Below are 22390 nucleotides of genomic sequence, written 5' to 3'. Positions count from 1 at the left end.
CAATGCTGCCGGCCTTGAAGATGGAATAGTGGAGTATTAGTAACTGTAGTAGGCAGCACCTAGAAGGTAGGAAAGATGAAGAAATGGTTTCTCCTCTAGGGCCACCAGAAAGAAATGCATTCCTCCTGATACCTTGATTTTAGCCCAGTAAGACCCATACTTAAAATCTGACCCATAGAGCTGTAAGATAATATATTTTTACTGTCTCAAGTAACTGTGGTCATTTTTTATAGCAGCAAGAGAAACCTAGTACATAACACAAGCATAGATTCTCATGCACCCATCATCTGAGTCAACAAAATTTCATCAATACACAAGAATAGTATTATCGCTAATAAAATGATGGACAATGTCTAGTATAGTTCTGGTGAATCATTCTTTAAAATAAATTTGTTGGTAGCCCCTGACATCTTTCTTCAGAATACCTTTAAAGAGGAGTTGTCAACAACATATGGTTAATGTTAAAAGGAAATAACTGGAACCTACCTATATTTCTTATTAAAATTTAAATATCTCTAAATTATTTAGTGATAAAAATTCCTCCACAAAATTGTGTATAATTTTCTAAAATTATTTATTTAGGATTAATACCAGAATACAACTTCTTTAAAACAAAAGGTGTGCTCAAATATATATATTGTATTTAGTTTCAATAAAAGATTTTCAAAGCAAGTTTCAATTTTCAAGAAAAAATGAAAATATATTTCAACGGTGACATAAAAATACTGAAGGGATAATATAAGAAATGAAAGAAATACAACCATAGGATAATTCTACTCCCAATTCAGGGCATTCATTTTTACAATAATAAGTGTAATATCTTAAGAATGTACAGGAAGATATTTGGACTGATTCATTTATAATAAAGACCAATTGTGGTGCCTGACTGAGCTTAGATAGGTCAGTGCTTCTATAAGAACTTTCAGTTTATTTGTTCAGGGTGGTGTGGCCATTGGTATAGAAACAAATACAAACTACAGACCCAAAGTTACATTTCTACATAGAAATGTAATTCATGGAATAGATGGATTTCACTTCCTTGCTTAGGAAGACAATGCTACCAGTTAACACCTGCCATTATATCACATGAGTTAAGAAGTGGGGCACTCAACTAAAGTAGACTTAGAATATGTCTCAAAAAATTCCTTTTACTACTCAGATTTGAGAGCATGCTACTTAACCTTTCTTAGCTTCAGTTTCTCATATGTAAAAGAAGGGAATGATATACAAACTCTCATAGGTTTGGCTGAAGGTTAAAAAGATACTTAATGTAAAGCACCCTGTACATTACTCTTAATTAAATTAGAAATAAAAAAAACAAAAGCTTAAAACAGATCCATTAGCTCATACTATACAGTTGAGATCTGTGTGGTTTACTAATTATGTAACATCTTAATGAAAAACCATAATGTTAAAGGATTAGGATTGGATTTTACTGGAGGTACAACAAAACTGAAATTATGATAGCTTAAATAAGATAGAAGTTTCTTAATTTCTCAAGTAAAAATATTTAGAAGCAGTCAATCCAGAGATGACATACTGACTTCTTGATCATCAGGGACCCACATCTCCTTAAAGTTTATTCCATACTCACTGTCTTTAGTCATTATTTCCATTCTTACTGTTCTTTAAAGCCCAACACGGCTGACTTTGTTCCAACCATAACTTACACACTCTAAGTAGCAATGACTATTTGGAAAAGAATAAAAAGGACCCCTTCCTAGATGAATCATCTCCCTTTAAATAGCTTTCTTGGAAGTTCTTCTACAACACTTGTATATACGTGTCATTGACTAAAACCTAGTCAGGTGCTCCATTCTAACTGCCAAGAGATTGGCAAAATGTATTCTTCTGAATAAACAGACTAATGCCCTCAATAAAATTTGGGATCTGTTAGAAAGTAGAAAAAAATGAATGAATATTGGCTGGCCACTGCATTGAGCACAGGTGCTCAATGTTTCTTAAATAGGAAAAGCCAGTTTCACTGCTCTGCTATTTCATCTTACTGGATAAACACCGTGTAGCTTCCCCCTTCTTTGAATATCAATAAAGCTAAATAGAAATTAATTAAAACAATTACATTAAAACTAACACTGACATATTAATGAAAGGAACCATAATTAGCATGAAATTGTAAGAGGAAATAGTATCAAAGATTAGTAGTACTGGGAGAGCAGAATAAAAGCAAGAGCCAAATTCTCCTGGCGCCCTGTCTTTCCTTCCTGGTTAGGCATACTTCTCCGTGAGTGTTAGTGCACTACTGCTCTTAGATACCTAACAGTTTAAAAACTAATTAAAAAATAAAAATCTCAGACACAATCAATTCTATAGAATTTACTTCCTACTATTTTTTTCCTAACACATCCATAAGCTATTCAGGATCAAAGATTTTTTTCTTTACAACTATTGACTTCATCAGTCTTTTGAGAGGCAAGAAATAGGACCACTCGTCTCTCACAGCAATGAAGAAAAGATAAGATACCATTCTTTAAAACAAAAGAATAATAAGAGTTTGTAAAAAAGCTTAGTGTGATTTAAACATTCATAATAGGTTGCCAGAAAAACCACCACCTTAAACTTACCAATTTAAAATATTTTGAATAACATAAACAATTATTGTCACTGAATATTAAAGCTGAAGTCATTCCTAAAGTTGGGGTTTTCTTGTATTTTGGGCCCAGGGTAATGGACCTGGGAATTGGACATTATAGGCTTCAGAAACTTGAACTCGCTTGTCCCTGAGCCTCCCATTAGACACACCTCATACTGGTAGCTCTGGGACAGAGTCCCCGTGCCGCTGACGTCCACCAGGTGGCCCGGAAGGTGGCCCTCGGGCACCGAGCAGCCACCCACCCAGGCGGCCCTGCTCCGCCTGCACAGCCGCACCGCGATGAACGCCAGCACCGAGAACAGGAAGAGCGACGACACCGACGCCAACGCGATGACCAGGTAGACGGTGAGCGGGTCGGCCTGGGCCGCGTCGGCCGCCGCTTCGGGCAGCGGCAGGTAGGGCTGCGAGAAGCCGTCCACCAGCAGCACGTGCAGCGTGACGCTGGCCGAGCGCGGCGGCTCGCCGTTGTCCTTGACCAGCAGCAGCAGCCGGTGCTTGGCCGCGTCGCGCTCGCTCAGCAGCCGGGCCGTGCGCACCTCGCCGTTGTGCGCCCACACGCCGAACAGCCCGGGCTCCGTGGCCTTGAGCAGCTGGTACGACAGCCAGGCGTTCTGGCCCGAGTCGCCGTCCACCGCCACCACCTTGCTCACCAGGTAGCCGGGCTCGGCCGCCCTGGGCACCAGCTCGGTGCAGGGCGCCGAGCCGTTCTGCGGCGGGTACAGCACGAAGGGCGAGTTGTCGTTGGCGTCCAGCACCTGCACGCGCACCAGCGCCTGGCTGCTCAGCGCCGGGGCCCCGCGGTCTGTGGCGCCCACGAGGAACTCGAACGCCTGCAGCGCCTCGAAATCCAGCGCCCTCAGGGCGAACAGGTGTCCGTTGTCCGCGTTGATGGACACCAGCGAGGCCAGGGGCAGGCTGGGGTCCTGGGGCGGCAGCAGCGAGTAGGTGACCTGGGCGTTGGCGCCCGCGTCTGTGTCCGTGGCGCTGACGCTGCCGATGTGCAGGGCGGGGCTGTTGTTCTCGCGGATGAAGAGCGTGTAAGAGGTTTGGGTGAAGATTGGGGCATTGTCATTGACGTCTGAGACCAGCACGGTTATGTTGTGCTGGGTTTTCAGTCTGGGTGTCCCCATGTCAGTAACAGTAATGGTGATGTTGTACTCTGCTCTGGTCTCTCTGTCCATCGGTTTTTCTGTGACTAGAGTGTAAAAATTTTTCAAGGAAGATTTTAGGAAAAAAGGTAGGTTGTCCTGAATGGAGCAACTCATTTTACCATTATCTTCAGAATCCAGATCTGAAACACTGAACACTGCAACCACTGTCTCAGGGGAATTCTCAGGGATCTGCCTGGTAAGTGCGGACATGGTCACTTCTGGGACATTGTCGTTCACATCCATGACTTGAGTCAGAACAGTGCATTTTCCAGACAAGCTTCCAGCATCTTTGGCCTCGATATTGACCTCATAAGACTGAATATCTTCGAAATCAAGTTGTTTTTTCAGTCGAATATCTCCTGTAATGGGATTGAGTTCAAAGGTTTTTCTAATCTCCTCTGCAGCTTGGAAAAGTGAATAGGAAATCTCTCCATTGGCTCCTGTGTCTACATCCGTAGCAGAGACCTTGACAATCAGGAAACCTATGGGACTGTCCTCAGGGATCTGTACTCTATAGAACGGCTGTTCAAATTCAGGGGCATTATCGTTGATGTCCACAACTTCGATGTAGATTTGAGCAGTGCCAGACAGGGGTGGAGAGCCACCATCCAGCGCTGTGAGGGTTAACCTGAGCTCAGGTTCCTCCTCACGATCCAATGCTTTGTCCAGCACCAGTTCGGGATATTTCCTGCCATCGCTGCGTTTGCGGGTGAGGACGTGAAAATAGGAGTTGGGACTGATTATATAGGTCTCAATATTATTTTGGCCTACATCTAGGTCCTGAGCATTCTTCAGAGGAAGTGCAGTCCCAGTAGGACTGCTCTCTGATATTTTTAGCACCATATCTCTTTCCACGAACACCGGAGCATGGTCATTTATATCTATTACTTGTATCTCAGCTTGAAAAAACTCGAAGGGATTCTCTAGCAACACCTGAAAATGCAGCACACAGGGCTCTGTGTGACCACATAGTTCCTCGCGGTCCAGTTTCTCATTTAGCAACAAATCCCCTGTCTCCTGATCGATCTGCATATGCAGTCTGTTCCCTTTGGAAGTGACCCTAGCTCCTCGCCTGGTGAGTTCCCTCTGTCCCAGACTCAGATCCTTTGATAAATTGGTTACAAAAGAGCTTCCCTCAGTTTCCTCCACTACAGAATAGCGCCTAGGTTTAGTGCTCGCCTGAGATAAGCCCAAGAAAATAAAGAAGTAAAGGACTTGCCTTTGTTTGCAAATGAGCATCCTGCTGGCCTCCATTGTTCTTGGTACAGCCTCTAGTGAGGCTGGTTCCGCTGAGCTCTGAAGAACTCGGTATCTGAGACTGTAATAATAGCACGGGATACCTCAAAAACGTCCCAGTGATTAGTCCTTTTTAGAGGACCCAATTATTCTGTGACACCCGAGCTTCCCGTGGGTTTGCAAGCTCTGCTGGTAAGTTTTGCCGGTTAATGGAGCCGCCGTTGCAGTTCCGGTTTGTACCTTCTTATCCTGCAGCGCCACCACGCGTCCTAACAGGATCTTACATTTTCCGGGATAAAAATGAATTCACTATTTCTAATTCTTGCCAGATTGTACAGGTTATAACAATAACTTTATTATCGCTAGACCTTACAGTGCAGATAATAGTCCGAGGACCACATGAAAAATGGCATTAGTAGGGGCTTCTTACCTTTACTAGTGCTGAGTTTGGAGTAAAAAGAAAATATGTATGTAATAGCCTGGCTGAGAAGAAAGAATACATGCAAAAAAAATTTTTTTAAACATAGGATTGAAATAACAGAAAATTTCAGAATATGCTTTTGTTGCCATGAACCTTGGGAAAATTATTGAACCTCTGCCTCAGTTTTCTTATCTGTAAGGTGGAGAGTATAATAGTACTTATTACATAGGGCTGTTGTGAGTACCCCCCATAGAGATGAGGACATTGAGGCAGAGACAGATTAACTTTATAAACACACACATGCATCAGACATGTAATTTGATGCCACCGGGTAACCGAGTTTGCATGCGTCCATTATTGTGACTAGAAAAACACTCAATATGTGTGTGGCAGAAGAATGCATGAGCAGAATTAGTTCAGATAGTAGTTATCATGTTAAACAAAGACACAAGGAAAGGTGGGAGCATTTGACTAATAGAGGTATAATCTTGACAGCAGTGGTGATTCTGTATTCAGAAAGATTTTCTATTTTTGTTTGCTGCTTTTCTTACAGTATCATTTTGAAACAAAACCTTTTATTTTGAAAAAATTAAAACTCCATAAAGAAGAATAGTATGATGAACACCCAGGTACTCATAACTAGCTTCAACAATTATAAATATTTTGCTGTATTGTTTATCTCCTTAACATTCTTACATCCCAGACAAACTAAATTTCATCCATAAATAACTCATTATGCTCTTCTAACTATAAATGAACTAAAAAACAACTACAATGCTATATCATACCTAAGAGATTAGGTTAAATTATTTCATACACATCTATATTAAAATTTTCTCCATTTCTTTCACAGTTGTTTAAATCAAGATCCAAACAAGATTCAGTACAAAGTGCATTTATTTCACTGTGAAAAATTACCTCCCGTCCTTTTCCATGTCATTGATTTGTTTTAAAAAATAAAACTAAATAATTTTATCCTGACACTATGAAAACAATATAGAATTCTACTGCTTTTTTTTGTCCTTACACTATACCCCATTAGTAACACCCAGTAATAGTACTATTTTAAGAGTTACTAGAGTAATTCATAATATATTCAGAATACAGCTATACTAAAATTATCTGGTTAATGTTAAGCAGTTTCAGATTATTACAGACAAAGCTTCTTATTAACTCCCTAGCATCTCTAAATAATTTAATTATCATTTGTTTCTTTTTAATATTACATATTTAATACTATTCTTTTTCTTATACTTTCCTGATTTAGCGATACAGTATATTGAATAAGAAGCTTTAAAAAAGTAAACTTTCAAATTAAATCAGAAAATGTGTTTTTAAAAGTAAGCAAAAACTACTGTAGAAATATTACTACAATGTAAGGAGGTTAATAAACAAACAAATAAAAATGATGTAATGTTTCTGTTCAGGTTCATTAATCTTTTCTGTGAAAAAAAAAGAAGCACAGCATAAATTGGTCTTTTAATTTTTTTGGATTTGATTTGTTAGATAAGAGCTTTAATAATAATAAATAAATAATTCAGAAAAGCTGGATTATTGGTTTATACTCAGTGACAGAAAAATCTAGAAAAGATATTCAGCTCTGTCTATTATCAATTGGTGATATTAACAAATTCACTGAACCTCCATGAATTTGCTCATTTAAAAAACACCTCTCCTTATAGGTTTACATCTAAGATTAAGTGTTAAAATAGTATATGATGTGAACATCAATTTGTTCCTCAATGTGCCCTGACAGGGGACCCATAATTTGCATATCTGCACAATGCTCTAACCAACCGAGCTCTCTGGCCAGGGCTGTAAGAACTTTTAAAAATGCTTTAGATTTAGAAGATACTGTAAAAGCTGTGCTTCTACAACTTAGGGTAGGTATACATCTACAGCACTAAAATCAACTCATAAAATAAAAAAGCAATAAAGTTTGAAGACAACAAAAATTAATTTATAACATCTCAAGGAAGATTTGTCATGTAATAAATAGACTGCAAATGCATAATTTTTAGAGATAAAATAGACACATCTTCCACGCTTTGTGGAGGGTTCTTCGGGCTAAAGCTAAATCATTTTCTGTGTAAAAAAATTTATTCTGTGATGTTAAGAATACTTGAAATAATGTGAAAGCAGTTCTCTACAGGTAACAAGGAATAAAATTCTGATGAATATATGCACACAATAATCGCATTTATTTTTCATTATTTATCAGAAATCCAAATTATTCCGAAATGCAGGATATTCTTCCTTCTCTGTGTCCTGGGACTGCAGATTAGAAATAATTGGCTTCAGAAACTTGAACTCGCTGGTGGTCCCTGAACTACCCCTCAGACACACCTCATACTGGTAGCTCTGGGACAGAGTCCCCGTGCCGCCGACGTCCACCAGGTGGCCCGGAAGGTGGCCCTCGGGCACCGAGCAGCCACCCACCCAGGCGGCCCTGCTCCGCCTGCACAGTCGCACCGCGATGAACGCCAGCACCGAGAACAGGAAGAGCGACGACACCGACGCCAACGCGATGACCAGGTAGACGGTGAGCGGGTCGGCCTGGGCCGCGTCGGCCGCCGCTTCGGGCAGCGGCAGGTAGGGCTGCGAGAAGCCGTCCACCAGCAGCACGTGCAGCGTGACGCTGGCCGAGCGCGGCGGCTCGCCGTTGTCCTTGACCAGCAGCAGCAGCCGGTGCTTGGCCGCGTCGCGCTCGCTCAGCAGCCGGGCCGTGCGCACCTCGCCGTTGTGCGCCCACACGCCGAACAGCCCGGGCTCCGTGGCCTTGAGCAGCTGGTACGACAGCCAGGCGTTCTGGCCCGAGTCGCCGTCCACCGCCACCACCTTGCTCACCAGGTAGCCGGGCTCGGCCGCCCTGGGCACCAGCTCGGTGCAGGGCGCCGAGCCGTTCTGCGGCGGGTACAGCACGAAGGGCGAGTTGTCGTTGGCGTCCAGCACCTGCACGCGCACCAGCGCCTGGCTGCTCAGCGCCGGGGCCCCGCGGTCTGTGGCGCCCACGAGGAACTCGAACGCCTGCAGCGCCTCGAAATCCAGCGCCCTCAGGGCGAACAGGTGTCCGTTGTCCGCGTTGATGGACACCAGCGAGGCCAGGGGCAGGCTGGGGTCCTGGGGCGGCAGCAGCGAGTAGGTGACCTGGGCGTTGGCGCCCGCGTCTGTGTCCGTGGCGCTGACGCTGCCGATGTGCAGGGCGGGGCTGTTGTTCTCGCGGATGAAGAGCGTGTAGGAGGTTTGGGTGAAGGCGGGGGAGTTGTCGTTGACGTCTGACACCAGCACGGTTATGTTGTGCTGGGTTTTCAGTCTGGGTGTCCCCAAGTCGGTGACGGTGATGGTGATGTTGTACTCAGCTCTGCTCTCTCTGTCCAGCGGTCTCTCTGTTACCAGGGTGTAGAAATTCTCTACTGATGGCTTCAGGACGAAGGGGAGATCATCTTGGATGGAGCACACCATCTTTGCATTGTTACCTGAATCTTTGTCTCTAATCCTAAAAACAGCTACAATAGTCTCAACTGAGTTTTCTGCAATTGAGCTAGTAAGTGATGACATGAGCAGTTCCGGTGGATTATCATTTATGTCTGTTACATGCACCACCACGGTACATTTTCCAGAAAGCCCTCCGCCGTCTTTGGCCTGAATAGTTAATGTGTAAGTTTGCATTTCCTCATAGTTCAATTCGGCTTTAAGATAAAGATGGCCAGTTGTTGAATTGATTTGAAACGTTTTGAGAATTCTTTCAGTGGCATAAAAGAATGCATAAACTATCTCCCCATTACTTCCCGTGTCTAAATCCCTAGCTGACACGGTGACAATCAGGGAGCCAACAGGGCTGTTCTCCGGCACCTGCACCTTGTAAAGAGACTGTACAAATTCGGGGACGTTGTCATTTATGTCCAAAATGAGGATGCGTACCATGGCGGTCCCGGATCTGGGCGGAGAGCCACCATCCAAGGCGGTGAGGGTTAAACTGAGCTCAGGCACCTCTTCGCGATCTAGCACTCGATCCAGCACTAATTCGGGATAGATATTCCCCTCCCCACTATCATGCACATTAATATGGAAATAGGCATTGTCGCTGATGGTGTAGTTTCTCAAGTTGTTGGTTCCAACGTCTGAATCCTGTGCCCTTTCTAGGAGAAATGCCGCCCCTGGAGTGGTGTTTTCTAATATTTTCAAGGGAATCACTCTATCTAGAAACACTGGAGAATGATCATTGATGTCTCTGACGCATAGTTCAGCACGGAAAATCTGAAAAGGCTTTTCAAGTAACAACTGAAAGGGCAGCAGGCAGGGCTCTGTGGGGCCGCACAGTTCCTCTCGATCTAACTTCTCATTTAGAAGTAAATCACCAGTAAGCGGATTGAGTAATAAAAAGCGTATGTCCTGATCTGAAACAAGTCTAGGTCCCCGAGCTGACAGTTCCCCCACCCCCAATCCCAGGTCATTTGCTAGGTTGGCCAGAAAGGTGCCTCTCTCGGTTTCCTCAGCCACAAAATACCGAAGCGGTTCCGCGCCAGCCCAAGACACTCCCAGAAATAGACAAAGAAGTAGGACTTGCCTTTTCTGCATCACACGCTTCACTCTGTCCTCCATCTTCTTTTTATCAGTCTTTCAAAACTACTTTCACTCGGCCCCAAGCAGTTTTCAGAAATGGCAGCAACCGAATCCTTAGAAATGAGCTTATAATAGCAATGCTTGTAGGGAGGTATCCCTACTTTCCCCCAAATCCTGTCAACACGGTTTTCTTTCCTGTACCTTTCTGTCTGGCCAGATCTCCTAACATTGGAATCTGCAACATCCTTTGTGTATTTTATTTTTTCTTTCTCTTTTTAGCCAGCAGCGCCACCTTGCGTTTTGTGGATGTTATTCCCGTTTTAAAGAATAGAACAAAAAGATGGCGGATTAAAAGAAGAGTTGCTGGAGTGGTTTTATGTTCCTCAGGGTCTCTGCTGTTTCATTACATTTTTCACCCCTCAAATGGTCACAGCAATGCTAGTAAGCGCTTACATCATCCTCCCCTTTTATCATGTGGATTCGTAGAAAAATAAACCATCTGTTTTCCTTAATCTAGTGCTATGCACTTGAACTCTGAATCCCTACCAGGAGTAAATCCTAAAAAAAGTAAAATAAAAAAAGAAAAGAAAAGAAAAAGACTCCTGTTTTTTTAAATGGATAGTAAAGACTATATTAAAAAATGAAGCTTCATCAAAAGTTAACCTTTAAATTATTTGTTAACTGTTTGACAATAATGCTGTTCATACTACAAAGTAACAGGCCTTTTTTTTTTTTTTTTCCAGTTTCTTGTGAATTAAATAATCCTTCTGGTTTCAAGGTCTTCACTCTTTACCCATGATACTTTCTGGAATACTTTCTGTCCCCTAACCCTCACCTGCTATAAGTAATAATATTATTTACTGTTCACATATAATTTCAATGGCTAGCATCTCCAAGGGTGTACAATGTATACTCTTAAAAATAACAATAGCAAGTAGGTCATTCTTACCTTTGTGGCAGTGCTCCTAGTATTTCAATTTTAACTCTGATGGTTTGATCTTGATTTGGGGTAAATATTCTTTTTTGGATTAAAAAAGTTTTCTCCTTTATCTTTGTTCTTTCGTATTTTAAAATAATTTTTGACTTCTTTTGACATACCTTTATTTTTAATTGTACCTTTTTAATTCTCAAGTTGTTGGTATAATGGCATTTAACCATGACATATTTTAACTCTTAGTTCTCTTTTGCTGTTAATCTGTATTTTAATTATTTTATTTTATTTTTTTAATTACTTTATTTTAGACATTATCAGTTGACTCTTTATTGCATTAGATTTGATTTCAGCTTTTGTACACTTCCAAGGATCTTCAGTGCCTCTTTCACTCACAGTGTCATTCAGAGCATTGTTGTGTACTAATTATATTTTCTTTCTCACGTTTTTGAAGATAATGTTTGCCGTGCTATTTCAGTTCATTTACTTGATTTTCTTTATATATATCACTTATTCTTCCCACACTTTCAATTGCCTCTTATTACAGTTTTTCACATAGTCATTCCAATATCTTCTGAGATACCAATTTTCCCTTTAATTGGGTGGGTGGTGTCTACATCTGCTGTCAGCTATCATTCCAAGACTTTCCTTTGCTAGCATTCTTGGAATTCTCCTTGCCTTTCACTGTGGTTGAATCTCCTGTTTCTAAAATTTTATTTCTCCCATTTTCTTTACTCTGTGGCTTTAATAGTTTTATCCAATTGATTATATGTTGAGAGAATTGCTGATAATATTCTTCAAAATACCTGTCCCATACAGCTTTACACTGGATGGTCTGTATTTGAGACACAAACCATCATCTAGGAATCATTCTTCAATATCATTTGGAGATCCATTTCATCTCTGTTCTGTTTTGGATCCTCTTTTTTCTGTTTCTTCTGACTTCCTCTCTCTTAGACTACTCTCTCATTTTATTTATTGATTTTTGTGACACACACAAAAAAATGGAGTTTTGTGCATTTTATTTTAACAATTCAGGTCATAGAATGTTTGTAACTTAAATCCCTTGTATGTACTATATGCATATATCCCAGAGAAGACAGAAAGTAATGCTTGAAAGAAAATGTTTTTTTCCATGGCTTCTTTATAAGATCCTCAGTTATCATCTTTTTCTTTTTTTACATTAGGATTGTATTTGAGGAGAATCAGTAAAAGACTCTTCCTTTGCATGTTGATTTTGCATTTCCATTCCCTGCCTTAACCACTCTTTTAATTCTGTATTCTTTTGAGTGTGATGAGCTCTGATATTCCATGACCTGTGGAAGTTTTCCTGCTCCAGGAATATGAACTTTATCAATTCCATGAAATTATTTAGTCACCCGTATTCATTATTTACTCTGAGGGCATTTCTGCAGGCAGAGTTACTAACCACTCGAGATCTAAATTCAGTCAGTAACACCTTCCTTGGAAGCGTCTTGCCATCATCCTGAAGCCTGTCCTTGTTAGACAGTTCTTCTTTAGCTGACTGTTGTAATTCTTTTGAGCTCACATTTGTTCTCAATTCTATTTTCTTGCAATATTTTGCTACCTTCTGGTATTGTTTCACCATTAAAAGTATTCAATATTGGCTTTTATATTCAATATTGGCTTTTTTCTAATATTGACATCTTCCTCTTGTTTTTAAACTTTCACTTCAACATCTAACTTTGGTTTTGTGTTCTTGAATGACTGTTCCAATACTTCATTTTCTATAGATAAATCATCAATTTTCAATTTTCCTTTTTTTTTTTTATTACCTTAGTCTTTCTGTAGAGATTTATCCGCAGAATTTTTCACAGTGGATTTTGAATCTACATATGTAAATGAGTAATCTGGTTTTCCTCCACAGGCTCATTCTGAGATAGATGCTGCTCTTTATTTTTCCATACAGAGGGTGTAGCAAGTTGTGTTTGTTCTAGAAGACAACAAGACATTTCCATTCTTACTGATTTAGATGAAGAAATTGAAATTTCTTGTTTTTCTTCATCTTGTTCCCTTTTTTTGGTGGATGGCTGGAAGCGGTTTCTGATGGAGCTGGTCTGTGGTTGCTGGGAAGCCCGATCTCTACTTCTGTTTACACCTGGGATCCTCCTTGGTGAAAGCTGATAGTTTGGGATTTTCATCCTCAGTGGAGTATTTGATAACACAGTATTATCAGAGCTTATTTTGGGGGATTCTTTTATAGTAGATATTTCTTGTGATTGCATCCTGGATTTTTGTTTCATTCTGGAGCTTTATATGTATTTCTTTTGGCCTCTCATTCAAATTCATACATGTGTCTGCCTGCTCTGATTCTGTGTCAGCTATGTATGTCATAGTGTTCACTGGGGCATTTGGCATGAGCTTCTCTGTGACTGGCAAGCCTTGAGAAAGGCTCTGCCCTGGAGTCATCTTCCTGAGTCCTGTACTGTCTGGCTCTATAGTCATGAAAATAAATGCCAATCCAATTTCTGCTTCAGGAATCTAAGACCCTGTCTTTGGAGCATGTTTATAATTGAATAAATCCACTTTCTTTTCTGGGAGTAAAAAATTAAGGTCTGTGAATTTGTTATTCCTATATCAATAACATAAGTTCCAGAAGCTGAACAGAAACTATCTTCTTCATTTTCATCTGTTACCAGCCTGGTATCTCCTCCTCCAAACACAATGGCTAAACTTAATTTTTTTATGCTGCTTGATGTTCAGAAATACAAACGTTTTCCTTTTGAAGATCTGTTTTTTTTTCCTGTCGTCCTGACAGATCAATATATTTTAACTTCCAATAGCTGGTTCATCAACAGGTGGGTAAAAACTTTCAATTTGTGGAAACTGTTTCTTGGACTAAACTGCTTTAAGAAATTAGGTAAAATATTCTGGCTTTACAATTGGACATCTGCAAATGAGTACAAAATTTTTTTTAAACTTTTTATTTATTGATTGATTTTAGTGAGAGACAGACAGTAACATCTATTTGTTCTGTATGTGCCCTGACCAGGGATCAAACTGACAATGTCTGCATTTTGGGACAATGCTCTAACCAACTGACTGTCCTGCCAGAGTTTGCACATATTGTTTCAGTAATAACTGTAACTGATATCATGACAATGTGAGTAAATTCTTCTGTCAAATTGTTTTCAGTAGGTTCTCCAAGCTGCAATATGACCTCATTTAAAGCAGTTTTTCCAGAGACATCTAAATAAGAAGAGCATGCAACTAAAGTTTCATACTCCTCTCTGAACGCTCCAAAAGTAACTCTAGCCACTGTCTTCAAACATCATTCTGCATATTTTCTTTTCTTTTCTTTTTTTTTCTGAAGCTGGAAACGGGGAGAGACAGTCAGACAGACTCCCGCATGCGCCCGACCAGGATCCACCCGGCACGCCCACCAGGCGGCGATGCTCTGCCCACCAGGGGGCGATGCTCTGCCCATCTGGGGCATCGCTCCGTTGTGACCAGAGCCACTCTAGCGCCTGAGGCAGAGGCCATAGAGCCATCCCCAGCGCCCGGGCCATCTTTGCTCCAATGGAGCCTCAGCTGCAGGAGGGGAAGAGAGAGACAGAGAGGAAGGAGAGGGGGAGGGGTGGAGAAGCAGATGGGCACTTCTCCTGTGTGCCCTGGCCGGGAATCGAACCCGGGACTTCTGCACGCCAGGCCGATGCTCTACCACTGAGCCAACTGGCCAGGGCCATTCTGCATATTTTCTTAATTAACAAAGGTACCATACTAAGAATGATCTTTTTTATGTTTATTTTATTTATAGACAGGGGAAGGGAGAGAGCAGGAAAGAGACAGGAACATCTGTTCCTGTATGTATCCAGACTGGGGATCAAACTGGCAACCTTTGCACTTTGGATAGTGCTCTAACCAACTGAGCTATCCGAAGAATTATCTTTTATTGTCAATTTTAAGATTTCATATGTTAGACTTAAGCTGGTTATGGAAAAGTTGGAAGTTAACCCTTCAGCTGGGTGACTGATTATTTTCAATGAGAATGCCACAGTTCTTCCTTCCAACAACACCTGGCCTCAACACCCATCAAAATTCTGTATAGTTCTCAGCTTCTTACACAGTGAGTGCCTGCTGTCTCTTCATGTTTGGATCACAACAACCAACCACTACAGGGGCCACTGTCACCTGGGCAGTCAGACCACTTCAGGAACCCCATTGGTGTGGGTGGCCAGATCACTCTCTCATTTTAATAGTTATCTTCCAGTATTTTCCATTGAATGGTGTATTAGAGTTAAATTATGTTGTGACCTTAAATATATTAAATTATTTATAATTTACTCTGAAACTTAATTGAAAGTTTCACCCTTCCCTTCAACTCCAGGGAATTATACAGAAGGATCTCAATAGTAAGCAGAGAAGAAAACAAGCGAAAAAGAAACCATGCCTGGGAAACTGTACCTACTAATTTGACTTCATGTGTGTTTGTATTTTGAATATTCATAAATTGAGTTGCAAGAAATCTCAATCCATAAACTTGTTTTGTGGTGGTCCCTACTGATAGTGTTTCTAGAATTCTGGCTGAAACAAATGAATATATGTTTTGAAGAAAGAAACATGCAACTTAAGCTTGGAGGACACCCTTCAAATAAAAATTTAAGGTAATCACCCATATAAGTCAAAGAAACAAACACAACATGAATGAGAAGAATCAGAACTAATGTAGCAGAAATATGCCTACACAAAATTCATATATTGGAAGTATCAGACAGATTTAAAAACCAATTATACTTACTAAATATAAACAAATAAAAAGTAAATAAATGACACACTTGAAAATATTTGCATGAAACAGATTGAAAGGGTACATTGAGTTCCAGGAGGAAAGGTGATAAAAAAATTATCAAAATCAAGACATAGCCTGAAAATGATAATGAAATTTGAGGATAGAAAACAAATCACCATCAGGTAAAGCAAACAGGCTTCATATTTATCCTCATCAACATTCAGTACACAGAACATGAAGGAAATGTCTACAAAGTTCAATAATTTTATATCTAGCCAAGATGTTGCTCAAGCACAAAGATAAAAATGCAATGTACAGGAAAGAATTCATAAAATACTTCATTAGCCTTTATATTTATTTAAAAATCCTACTAAAAAAAATCCTACTTAAGCATGAAATTTAGCCAAATATAAAAAAATATAGAGAAAGTATGATGGAAAGACTAATAAATACTTGACGTCAACACATCTCTGAGGAAGTGAAAGTTGACTAATGAATTTTATATCCATTTGAATTGTACTTCTCAAGTGTGTGAGAATTCAAGAAATACAGCACTTATAAATTTTTCTTTGAAGAACTACATCTGATGAAATCCAACAAACCAAGACATGAAAAATATAAATGATTCCAGTCTGGGGAAGTTTCAATAAAATGACTAACAATAAAGACTGCATTTCATTCTAGTTTGAGTACACCAACTTATCTCAATTCCCTCCTGAACCTCATCCAGGCAACAGAGAGCAGAGGTTTAAAAGAAATGGACCCATAAAGACAAAAAAGGAAGGATCAGAGACAAGTAAACAGCAGAAAGACAAGTCAAGGAAAGCCTTCAAAATACTGGCAGCAAATGATTTCTTTTCTTCTTTTCCAAGTCAGAGGAGGGGAGATAGAAAGACAGACTCACAAATGAGCCCAGACCAAGATTCACCGGCAACCCTTCTCTGAAGCCCATGTTCACTCACAACTGAGCTATTTTTACACCTGAGGTGGAGGCTCCTTGGACCCATCTTCAGCACCTGGGGCCTATGCACTCTAACAAATCAAGCTATGACTGTGGGAGAGGGAGAGAGAGAGCGTGAGAGAAAAAAAGAGGGGTGGGTGGGTGGAGAAGCAGATGGTCACTTCTCCTGTGTGCCCTGCCAGGAATCAAACCCGGTACTTCCACATGCGGGGCTGACACTCTACCACTGAGCCAACCGGCTAGGGCACAGCAAATGATTTTTAGATTAAATCCCATACTCAATAATAGAAAATGTTTAATTTTATAACATATGAAAATTTCAACTATGCAAATTCTCAATAAATTTATTACCAAATACTTTTCAGTAACTCAGGGAGTAAACCAAAAGAGAGAAGAGTGATAAAAGAGATTCCTAGGATGAAGGGTAAAGTGAGTTCCAAATTGCCAGCTATGCAATAGGTCTACAGAGCAAATAGTATACAATTGGCAGGAGGCTGCATCGCTCTAGGATGGCTCCAAGAAAAAATAATGGAACTGAGAGATTTCTTGGTAAGTTTAATAATACAATTAGGAGCTTTAGATTTTAGAGTCTATATAAGTTCATAATGTATAAATTTATATAACTTTATTATTAATTAAAAATCTGTACACAGAAAAGTAAAGTGAAAAATGAGGCAATTATTTACTTGAGGCAAAGAAAAAAAATCTCAGTACACCACGAGGTTCAAATGTAAGCTATATCTACATAGTCAAAATTATATTTATATAAACACTAAACAGAATTTTGTTATATTGATATGAGAAAGGATGGGGGAGAGGAAATGTGCAAGTGTGTGTGTGTTTATGTGTGCGCCCTTTAAGAAAAAACATAAATGGATAATATCTAAAACTAAAATTTGAGAGAAATCACTTTATAAGCATATTATCTAGAAATATGAAAGTATCTTGGGAAAAAAGCAGTTAAATGCTTCAAAAGTTGTTACCTCTGTAAGCCAGACTTGCATAAAATTTGAAAATATGAAGCATAATTGTATGATGAATTAAAATTTTAAAACAAAATATCTAAAGAATTATGGCAATTATCTTTTTAATATGTATACATTGTAGATGTTATAAACATTGATAAGGTAACTAGATATAACAAAATATAAAGTAAGGTGAGGAGAGGAGGGTGAAAGTATAAGAATGTTTATCTGCTTACTTAAAAATATTTTATTTATTGATTTGAAAGCAAAAGAGAGAAACATCAATTTGTTATTCCCTTTACTTAGGCAATCATTGGTTGACATTTTTTTTTTTTTTGAGAGAGAGAGAGAGAAAGACAGACAGGACAGACAGGAAGGGGGAGAGAAGAATCAACTCATAGTTAGGGCACCTTAGTTGTTAATTGATTGCTTTCTCATATGTGCCTCAATGGGGGGGGGGGGGACTTCTACTGAGCTAATGACCTTTTGCCAGCAACCGGCAACCTTGGGCTTCAAGCCCTCTAGAGACCTTGGGGCTTCAAATTTAAATCCTCAGCTTCCAAGGCTAATGCTGTATCCACTGGGCTACCGCCTGGTCAGGCTGGTTTATTCTTTTTGTGCCCTCACCTTGGCGTATTGGAGGGTACTCTAAATTTAGCTACCCAGCGAGGGCTATTTGCTCATTTTAAAGCAGGCAGTTACATTAATATAAATATAATAATCTTGTTTTTAACCTCATAGGAATTATCTAAGCTTAAGCAAATTCCATTGTTTCATATTGTTTTGTCTTATTATATTAAAGGAAAATCTAGTAGTTTCAATGATAAACATAGATATTTATTATAGGTCCATGTTATAAAACTGTTATTACCTATCTGCTAACTTATCCTTATATGAATTCATAAAAATATTTTTAAATGATGTTGACTTAATAATAATGGGCTCAACTAATTATGTTAATTTCCTTTCTTTTTCATATTGAATATGTTCAAATCATGTGACTAAATAAAAAAAGAATGAGTCATTATTTACATACCTAAAACTATTTATTATGAAGTAATCATAAATCTACCAATATTTTTCTACTTTTTTCCCATTAACAGAGATTGAGTAATTTAAAATTATAGCAAATGGTCTAATTATATGCCATCAATTGTGAAAGAAAATGCTCAACTTAGAAAACATTCAGATAAAATATTAGTTCATTTGAGAAAAGACAACAGTGTTTTTTGAAACATTAAAGGAACCCAAGGAAAATTTTTGCATAAATGAAACTTATTTTTAAAATTGAAAGCCATCATTTACAACAGTTACTCATGCTGAAGATAATCATAAAACACAATTCACTTAATCATAACAAGATATCAATGAGCAAGCTCAAATATCAGGAATCTGAAAGCATTGTAACCTCCAAAACGCTTATGCTCCAAAACCCAAGAAACACCATTGCTCTGCTATTGTATGAACAGGCAAATGTGAGAAAAAACTGTACAAAACAGCACAAGATTCCTAGCCATTCAGAATGTAAAATACTTCAACAGGTTGCAGTAACAATAAATACGACAATAATTATAAATGTCTGCATAAGCAAACTCTGTGAATGAAAGGGCTGGGAAATACATTAGTGAATAATATCATTTCTCACATCTTGTCAAGAAGAAATTTCTAATTGAACCCAAAATTACATCTAAAGTTAGAGTCTTCTTGGGTGTCCCTACCAGCCCCATCACCCAAGAAGTTGGAGACAATCGGTTTGAGGAACTTGAACTCTCTGGCCCCTGCGCCTCCCGACAGACACACCTCATACTGGTAGCTCTGGGACAGAGTCCCCGTGCCGCTGACATCCACCAGGTGGCCCGGAAAGTGGCCCTCGGGCACCGAGCAGCCACCCACCCAGGCGGCCCTGCTCCGCCTGCACAGCCGCACCGCGATGAACGCCAGCACCGAGAACAGGAAGAGCGACGACACCGACGCCAACGCGATGACCAGGTAGACGGTGAGCGGGTCGGCCTGGGCCGCGTCGGCCGCCGCTTCGGGCAGCGGCAGGTAGGGCTGCGAGAAGCCGTCCACCAGCAGCACGTGCAGCGTGACGCTGGCCGAGCGCGGCGGCTCGCCGTTGTCCTTGACCAGCAGCAGCAGCCGGTGCTTGGCCGCGTCGCGCTCGCTCAGCAGCCGGGCCGTGCGCACCTCGCCGTTGTGCGCCCACACGCCGAACAGCCCGGGCTCCGTGGCCTTGAGCAGCTGGTACGACAGCCAGGCGTTCTGGCCCGAGTCGCCGTCCACCGCCACCACCTTGCTCACCAGGTAGCCGGGCTCGGCCGCCCTGGGCACCAGCTCGGTGCAGGGCGCCGAGCCGTTCTGCGGCGGGTACAGCACGAAGGGCGAGTTGTCGTTGGCGTCCAGCACCTGCACGCGCACCAGCGCCTGGCTGCTCAGCGCCGGGGCCCCGCGGTCTGTGGCGCCCACGAGGAACTCGAACGCCTGCAGCGCCTCGAAATCCAGCGCCCTCAGGGCGAACAGGTGTCCGTTGTCCGCGTTGATGGACACCAGCGAGGCCAGGGGCAGGCTGGGGTCCTGGGGCGGCAGCAGCGAGTAGGTGACCTGGGCGTTGGCGCCCGCGTCTGTGTCCGTGGCGCTGACGCTGCCGATGTGCAGGGCGGGGCTGTTGTTCTCGCGGACGAAGAGCGTGTAGGAGGTTTGGGTGAAGGCGGGGGCGTTGTCGTTGACATCGGAGACCAGCACGGTTATGTTGCGCTGTGTTTTCAACCTGGGTGTCCCCAAGTCAGTGACGGTGATGGTGATGTTGTACTCGGCCTGTCTCTCTCTGTCCAGCGCTCCTTCAGTTACCAAGGTGTAGAAATTTTCTACGGTAAGTTTCAGAAGGAAGGGGAGATGGTCTTGGATGAAACACTTCATTTTGCCATTGTCCCCAGAGTCTAGGTCTGAAATTCCGAAAATAGCTACCACAGTGTCAGGGGTGTTTTCTGGAATCTCACGGGTGAGTAATGACATGGTCAGTTCCGGGGCATTGTCGTTTACATCCATTACTTCTATGGCTACGGTGCATTTCCCTGAAAGGCCTCCACCGTCTGAAGCCTCAATTTCCATACGGTAAGATTGAATTTCCTCAAAATCCAACATTTTTTTTAATCGAATTTCTCCCATGACTGTGTTTATTTCAAATACCTGAATAGCTTGATTTGAGGATTGGAAAAATGAGTAGGAGAGCTCTCCATACGTCCCAGAATCTAAATCTCTAGCGGAGACAGCGATCACAAGGGAGCCTACAGGGCTGTTCTCTGAGACCTGCACCTCATAGATCAGCTGAGCAAATTCAGGGGCGTTGTCATTTATGTCCAGAACTATGATGAGAACCTGGGAAGTCCCAGTCCTGGGCGGTGACCCACCATCCACCGCCGTGAGGGTTAACCTGAGCTCTGGCTGCTCCTCACGGTCCAGCGCTTTGTCCAGCACTAGCTCGGGGTATTTCCTGCCATCGCTGTGATTGCGAGTAAAAAGGCGGAAATAGGCGTTGGTGCTAATTGTGTAGTTCTGAACTGTGTTGCTGCCCACGTCTAAATCCTGAGCTATTTTCAAAGGAAATGCAGCCCCCGGGTGGCTGCTTTCCGGCATTTTCAAGAGTATTTCCTGTTCCAAGAATTCTGGGGCATGGTCGTTTACATCTCGGAGCTGTAGTTCACATTGAATAAACTGCACCGGGTTTTTCAGTAACACCTGGAAATGCAGTATACACGGATCCGTGTCACCACACAACTCTTCCCGGTCCAATCTTTCTTTTAGGAGCAAATTCCCACTCTTCTGCTCTAGCTGCAAATGCTGTTTGTTCCCTTTGGAAAGAATCCGGGCGCCACGCGTGGCCAGCTCCCCTAAGCCCAGCCCCAGATCTTTTGATAAGTTGGCCACAGAAAAGCCACTGTCCCTCTCTTCTAGAACAGAATATTTAATAGTCGCACAGCCCACCTCCCACAATAGTAATAGAATAATAATGGCGGTCACTTGCCTTTTCCGGGGAGCTTTGGGTAGCAGCGTCTCCATCCTTCCTCCGGTCCAATAGATCCAGTATTAAATCACAAAATAATTGCTTTACAGCCAACTCTGCTATCTCAGTTCAATAAGCTTGAGTTAGTCTTAACATTGACTGGCATGGGGACAGCGATAGCTGCTCCTCTGAAACATATCCCCAGTGGTGTAAAATGCTTTCTTTGTGAACTGCCAGAGTCTGCTCAGCTTTATGTAGTTTTGAAATCACAGAATTTTTTACTCTCTTATCCTGCAGCGCCACCAAGCGTTCTGTTTTACAACTTCAGATAGTTTTTATTCCAAAGAGCAATGTATTTATATAATAATAGCTAAAACACAGTGAATGCCTTTTTGGGTCATAGAGTGTTAGAAACTCCTTTCCCCTCACCTATTATGCAGTCGTATCCAGGGAGCTAACAATAACTGTGAGAGCAAAGTAATACCTATTTGTCTATATTCATCTTCTTTATAAAGGTACACGTTCAGTTTACACAACTCAACTGGAGACAAATTAATTTAGTCATTCAATAAATATTTCTCTATGAAAAAATTTTCTAGCTTCTGGAGATAAAACAATAAACACAAAAATCCTTGCTCTTGAGGAGCTTACATTCTATCACAAAAATGCTAATCTGTCCTATTGTGTTAGGAGTTATGAATTTTTAAATACAATTTATACTACCAAACAAATTGAAATATGCCATCACTCCTGAAAATAAAAGTGATGTATTGTTAGTCTCTGGGCTACATAAACCTTGGA

General features: G+C 41.2%; 3 protein-coding genes and 1 pseudogene across 3 annotated transcripts; all 4 read right to left on the bottom strand.

Moving 5' to 3' along the window:
• Nucleotides 1-609: 609 nt before the first annotated feature.
• Nucleotides 610-5164, bottom strand: LOC136376038 (protocadherin beta-13-like). The gene has a single exon (XM_066341794.1). The coding sequence runs from the start codon at nucleotides 5014-5016 to the stop codon at nucleotides 2620-2622; it is 2397 nt and encodes a 798-aa protein (XP_066197891.1). The 5' UTR covers nucleotides 5017-5164; the 3' UTR covers nucleotides 610-2619.
• Nucleotides 5165-6923: 1759 nt separating this feature from the next.
• Nucleotides 6924-10184, bottom strand: LOC136376039 (protocadherin beta-7-like). Its single transcript, XM_066341795.1, has one exon. The coding sequence runs from the start codon at nucleotides 10019-10021 to the stop codon at nucleotides 7637-7639; it is 2385 nt and encodes a 794-aa protein (XP_066197892.1). The 5' UTR covers nucleotides 10022-10184; the 3' UTR covers nucleotides 6924-7636.
• Nucleotides 10185-12068: 1884 nt separating this feature from the next.
• LOC136377214 (nibrin-like) lies at nucleotides 12069-16005 on the bottom strand (annotated as a pseudogene).
• A 2565-nt stretch (nucleotides 16006-18570) lies between these two features.
• On the bottom strand, nucleotides 18571-22085 carry LOC136375739 (protocadherin beta-17-like). The gene is made up of 2 exons (XM_066341462.1): nucleotides 19082-22085; nucleotides 18571-18625 (listed from the first exon to the last, which is right to left on the bottom strand). The coding sequence occupies exon 1, from the start codon at nucleotides 21643-21645 to the stop codon at nucleotides 19255-19257; it is 2391 nt and encodes a 796-aa protein (XP_066197559.1). The 5' UTR covers nucleotides 21646-22085; the 3' UTR covers nucleotides 18571-18625; nucleotides 19082-19254.
• Nucleotides 22086-22390: the final 305 nt, after the last annotated feature.

This window comes from Saccopteryx leptura, chromosome 6 (genome assembly GCF_036850995.1).
Source record: "Saccopteryx leptura isolate mSacLep1 chromosome 6, mSacLep1_pri_phased_curated, whole genome shotgun sequence".
In the NCBI taxonomy this organism is placed as follows: domain Eukaryota; kingdom Metazoa; phylum Chordata; class Mammalia; order Chiroptera; family Emballonuridae; genus Saccopteryx; species Saccopteryx leptura.
The sequence above is the reverse complement of the archived record's forward strand: the minus strand, read 5'-3'. Positions and strand labels throughout refer to the sequence as shown.

Bases quoted from the DNA above. Each gene is read 5' to 3' on its own strand.
- LOC136376038 (XM_066341794.1), bottom strand. From the start codon at position 5,016: ATGGAGGCCAGCAGGATGCTCATTTGCAAACAAAGGCAAGTCCTTTAC.
- LOC136376039 (XM_066341795.1), bottom strand. From the start codon at position 10,021: ATGGAGGACAGAGTGAAGCGTGTGATGCAGAAAAGGCAAGTCCTACTT.
- LOC136375739 (XM_066341462.1), bottom strand. From the start codon at position 21,645: ATGGAGACGCTGCTACCCAAAGCTCCCCGGAAAAGGCAAGTGACCGCC.